The sequence below is a fragment of the Penaeus chinensis genome, chromosome 29 (assembly GCF_019202785.1).
Source record: "Penaeus chinensis breed Huanghai No. 1 chromosome 29, ASM1920278v2, whole genome shotgun sequence".
Classification (NCBI taxonomy): Eukaryota; Metazoa; Arthropoda; class Malacostraca; order Decapoda; family Penaeidae; genus Penaeus; species Penaeus chinensis.
In genome coordinates, this window is record NC_061847.1 from 2,114,812 (window position 1) to 2,119,811 (window position 5,000).

At 33.1% G+C, this 5,000-nt stretch overlaps 1 protein-coding gene across 3 annotated transcripts in view; it reads left to right on the top strand.

Moving 5' to 3' along the window:
- Positions 1-5,000, top strand: part of LOC125040603 (kinesin-associated protein 3-like) — a 14,535-nt gene that overhangs the window by 8,794 nt on the left and 741 nt on the right. The window contains exons 15-17 of one of the 3 annotated variants that reach the window (XM_047635247.1): positions 191-278; positions 2,391-2,408; positions 4,570-5,000. The exon at positions 4,570-5,000 is cut by the window's right edge and continues 741 nt beyond it. In XM_047635247.1, coding sequence (XP_047491203.1) covers positions 191-278; positions 2,391-2,408; positions 4,570-4,627 — 164 coding nt within the window. In that variant the 3' untranslated portion in view covers positions 4,628-5,000. Of the gene's footprint in view, positions 1-190; positions 279-2,390; positions 2,409-2,496; positions 2,617-4,569 lie in introns of all 3 variants that reach the window. The other 2 variants (XM_047635246.1, XM_047635248.1) reach the window with 2 other exon arrangements.

Below are 5,000 nucleotides of genomic sequence, written 5' to 3' on the forward strand. Positions count from 1 at the left end.
ATATATATATGTATATAAATTTATTATATATATTGTAGTTGGTTTATACACATATGCTTTAGCTGTGTCTTGTAAATGTCTTTTTCTTTTTTTTTTCTCACTCTCTTACTATATATCTTCCTGCTTTGATTATTTCCATATCATTTTAACTAAACCATAAAGAAATAAATGTAAAACTTTCTATTTCTAGATGGCCTCTCCTCTCCTGAGAGTGAAGACTACCCAGGCATGAATGGGCACGGTGAAGGCTCACGCCCTTCCTCCAACTACACGAACAGGTGAGACCTTGTATCCCTGTCCTTCTTTACCCTTTTGGGATAGTTTTCTGCAAGGGGCAACTCAGTCCTGGGGTCGGTTTCTGCAAGGACACGGGCAGGGCTCGGTGGCAGATATGTACAGTAGTATTTCCTATCTTAAGAATATAAAAGGCAGATATAATCCCCCAGGTAGTGTAGTGGAAGGAGTTACTCATCTTCAGGTTCTGTGTAATAGCTGGTCTAAAAGCTGAAATGGCCCGCATGGCTGCAGCTTCTATAAACTCCCTCTCCTTTATGTCAAATAAAGTGAGAAGAAACAAGCTTTGTGCCTGTTCTTATATCTTGCTTAGATGATTTTTTGTGGTCACAGCAATAAATTTTGTTTACGTGTATAAAACAGTAGATTTTATATTGTGGAATGTTTTTTTTTCTTCATTGATGTAATGGTATTGACTTTCCTTTGACATGATTCATATTCATTATGTAAGTTGCAGCATGTCTTTCTTTAAAATGCCCGTAGGTGTTTAATCAGAATTCTTGATTTCTCAGATGTGTTGAGTTGAGTTGCAAGTATAGTGGTAAGAATTCCACATAAATTGAATTTAAGTTTCTTGCTTCTGAGTTACTAAAGTTGCAGATTCTGTAATTATTGTTTTATTCTTGTATTTATATATTTATACAGTATCCAGACATTCCTTGGTGTATGAGTTAAATAATGAGTTTTCTGTTTCATGAATACCAAGATATTCTTAAAATATCTAGATGTACTTTGTGATATGTTGAAAGTTTTTTTGTAATGCACACATTCTGTAATATATATTCTCTCTATCACTCTGGAATATGGTGATCTAGCTTTTTTTCTCTCTCTCTTCTTGACTTCTTTCCTGAACATGTTTTGAATTCATTTTTACCAAGGAATTTCTGCATACTGCAGTGTGATAGAGTGTTTTCAAATATCACAGTGAGGTTTATATTATCTGTGAAATGGTCCTGTTTATCAGGGTTCAGGATAGAGTATGAATTCAGAGGATCCGTTTTTTTTTTTTTTTTAATAAGAGGTTAATGTTATCACGAAGGCAGGTATTTTGAACGGACTCTACACAATTATTTTCTGTGCTTAGATTTTTTTGTATAGATATGCAGTCATCATTGAGATAATTATTTTTTTTCTCTGATCACAAAAAACACTGAAAAAAAGGGAAAAGCTTTAGGAAAATGTAGGTACCATACCATGCCATACTCTAAAACAGGATAGCTCAAAGAAAAAATCTCACTAAAACATGGCCATAAATGGAATTATGAGTAAGACTGTAAACCGCTCTTGTGAGATGGAGAGAGTTTTAGCCCTGTTATCGCTTTCTCTCGCCATGCGTAGTGAGATGTGTTTTGGTGAGGGAAAGAGGCAGTGTCGTAGTAGCGCCATAAGCGTTGACTCCGTGTCCGTAAGTAGTAGTCTTGGCCATCACCACACAGCACACTTGATGCTCGATTGCTCCTCTCCTTTCACGCGTTCCACTCCTCCTCCTCTTCCACTGTGGCACCCAAGTTTTTTCTGATTAGAGGGAGAAAAGTTTGTGCGTGGTTTTTATACTTTTTTAAGATAAGGGAAATTGTATATAGCATGAAAAGGGGTGCTATTGATACCAAATGAAGCATTGTTTTTAGTTAAAAGTCACATTTATCAGCTGGGTTTTTCAGTACTTATTCATATGCAAACAAGGTTTACATAAGAATATTGTTATAGTTATATAAATGTGAGAGAAATTAATTTCAAACTTGATTGGGCATCATATAACTTTAGATTTATATTGAAAATCTGTGTCTTCTCAAAAATATAATGGGGAACAGGATATACATATTGTAGGAATTGATTGTCTGCATATGTTTATTTACACACATTCAAATAGAATGGTATTCATTCTGATTTACTAAGTTCATGAAATTATAAAGAATGTAAATATGCACATTACTTTGCACTTAACTGTAGATAGCACTAATGAAATAAATGATGCACAGTTCATTCTATGATTGAAAATGCAAAGAACAATAAAGAATGTCCTATGTAGTCAAAATATTATACACAAAGCACACAACTAAAAGCATACTTTGTACAGAAACCTATTTTCTTTTCAGTAGTGGAAATCCCCAAAGGTAAAATATACACATTTTTAAAATAAACATTTTCCTATGACATTCTTAGAGTTTATTTTGAATAAGATATGACCTGAATTTTGCACAGGTGGTTAGACAATGAAAAGCTGCATGACAGCACAAGTTTCCCAGTAAGTCATCTCTATAGCTTTTATCCAGGCAGGTTACGAGCCCAGTATTTTGAACAGGAAATACAAGAACTGGCAAGGTAACGGCTTCTAGATAAAGCTTAGACCCTTGGAATAATCATATGTCCTAATTATTGTCCTTTTTTTCAATATCACAACTAAATGTGAGGCATATAACAGCTGTTTCCATAGATCCATTGTCCGATGCAAATTTGAGAATGACTTTTTTTTTTGTGTGTCATTAAGACTTGAAGCTACCTTAAATTTTATAATTTAACATGCTTTTAGCATTTCCATAGACGATAGAAAAGAAAAAGTGTCCATTTGCATGTTTACCTATGAGCTTGCAACCTTATTCTTAATTTTTTTTATGAATCAAATTATTACTTGTAGAATCATGCTTGCTATTATTTTCTTTAAGAGAATACCTTTTTATTTAGGGAAGTTTATAAAAAAAGGTCTGTAAATACTAGCTTCTCTACCTTTTTCCTTCTGTCCCTGCTTGTGTCTTGTTTGTCTGTGCACAAGACGTAAAATTTCCTTTTAAATTCTTGACAAGGATGCTAAATGTATGAGAGAAGTATAATAGATGTATAAGGAAAGCAAAGGAACTGGTAGGTCAAGCATTTACTTGAATAGATTAAGTAAGGATGTTTGGTAGAGCCTCACAGAGGAACCTCAGCAGTTTTTAGGTGATCTGGCTGCAAGAAACCCATCTAGATTGTGCAGCGAGGAAAAAAAACCTGTAATTTGTGTAATGTTGGCTGTGCGGACTTGGATGTGACTGGTAAATAGGTTCAAGAAGTTTGAATTAATACAGAGAGAGTGTGGGACTTGAATAATACATTGTGTGGGTGTTTACGTCCAGTCATATTGTTATTTTAAATGTGATGTTTGTGTTTGAGAATGTAAATCTTCAGGTAGATGGTAATTTTGTATGGGAAAAATTTGTTATAATTCACTTGTTTTGGATTACATAATATATAATGGTTTGTTTTATTATTAATGTGTGAATATTAAAAGTAAAGGTGACAGTTTTATCTTTATTATATAATTGCAAAGGAATTAAAAATAACAGGATTATAATGTCTTTTAAGAAATGAAATAGTTTTGAATTTGAGGAAACAGGTGCATTTTAGATGTCTCCATTAAGGATAAGATTATCTTTGAATTTAACAAGGAAATGTATAGATACTGATAGTTGTATCTGAATGTAAATAGTTGCTTTTTTATTTGGTGTATGATTGATATATGTATATTTCAGCAAGAGTGTATGTTGCAGTTGTAAATATTATATTTTGAAAGATGCTTTGAAAGGATCTTTTTCTTGAAAGAGACATTACTCTGAAAGAGACATATCCTGGAAGCCTTGGGAGTAGAATTTTTTCTTCTTTAGAATACAATAAAGACATTACATGACCTGATCCACATGGCTGGCCAGTTGTTGCATTTGAATGTTTTTGTTTATCTTTGTTTTATGTCATTTATTTTATTTGCAAGTTTTATTTATCAACACAGAAAGTTCTGTTGTTTTAAGTAATTACAGTCGAAAGTGATTATAGTTTTGACATGATGTGTATTTATATATATCAACAAGTAAGTAATGCCAGTATTGCTTTACTTTATATTTACTTTATATTTAGTTAAGTACTTTCTTTGTTCAGAGATTCAGGCTAATCACAATCTTTAGTCTCCCAAGCAGTGATATGTTAAAGATGATATGTTAAAGATCTGTGTGCTTGTGTGTGTGTTTGTGTATATACATGCCTTCCAGTGGCTTTAACGTTCTGCTTTGTTTTACTACCCCCTTTGATTTTCATTGTGGTGTTATTTATGAATAATGTTATTTGTTATATATATCCCCAGATTAAGGAAATATAACCAGAGTGATTTTCAAGTTACTGTTGGTACTGAATGTTAATATTTTTTTATGAACAATACCTAGGATATTTGGTTTATGTTATTACTTGTCAATTTATGTTAAGACTGTATTGAGCAAGGTACTGGGAGCCTCACTTATATTTAATTTGCAGATTTAGTGCTGACTTGGAGCAGTTTGCTGACGAGCTCCTTAAAAAGGCTGGAGTATAAGGGGGAAGACCCCTTCTTCACAACTTCAAGACACATGTAGATTTAGAGAATGAGTCAGCATGAGAGAACATTGTGTAGATATCTTTGAGTTTTATATCGCAAGCTTTAATTATTTATGTAAAGTTATGTTTTCCGGGTTCTAGTGTACTGTGCTTGTATGCCCAGGTGTATTCCCTAACATTAGGTTATATACAGTTTTATTTTTTCACTTTGGGAAGCTATCCTATAAAAGTACGTCAGATGTGTGTGACTGCTTTGTGAATCTCATTTTTTCTGTCCATTGTGCTTTGGAGTTTCATTTCTAAGATTTGTATGCATGTACAATGGCTTCCGACCTGTATGACTTCATTTAATTTGAACACTGTTGATTATG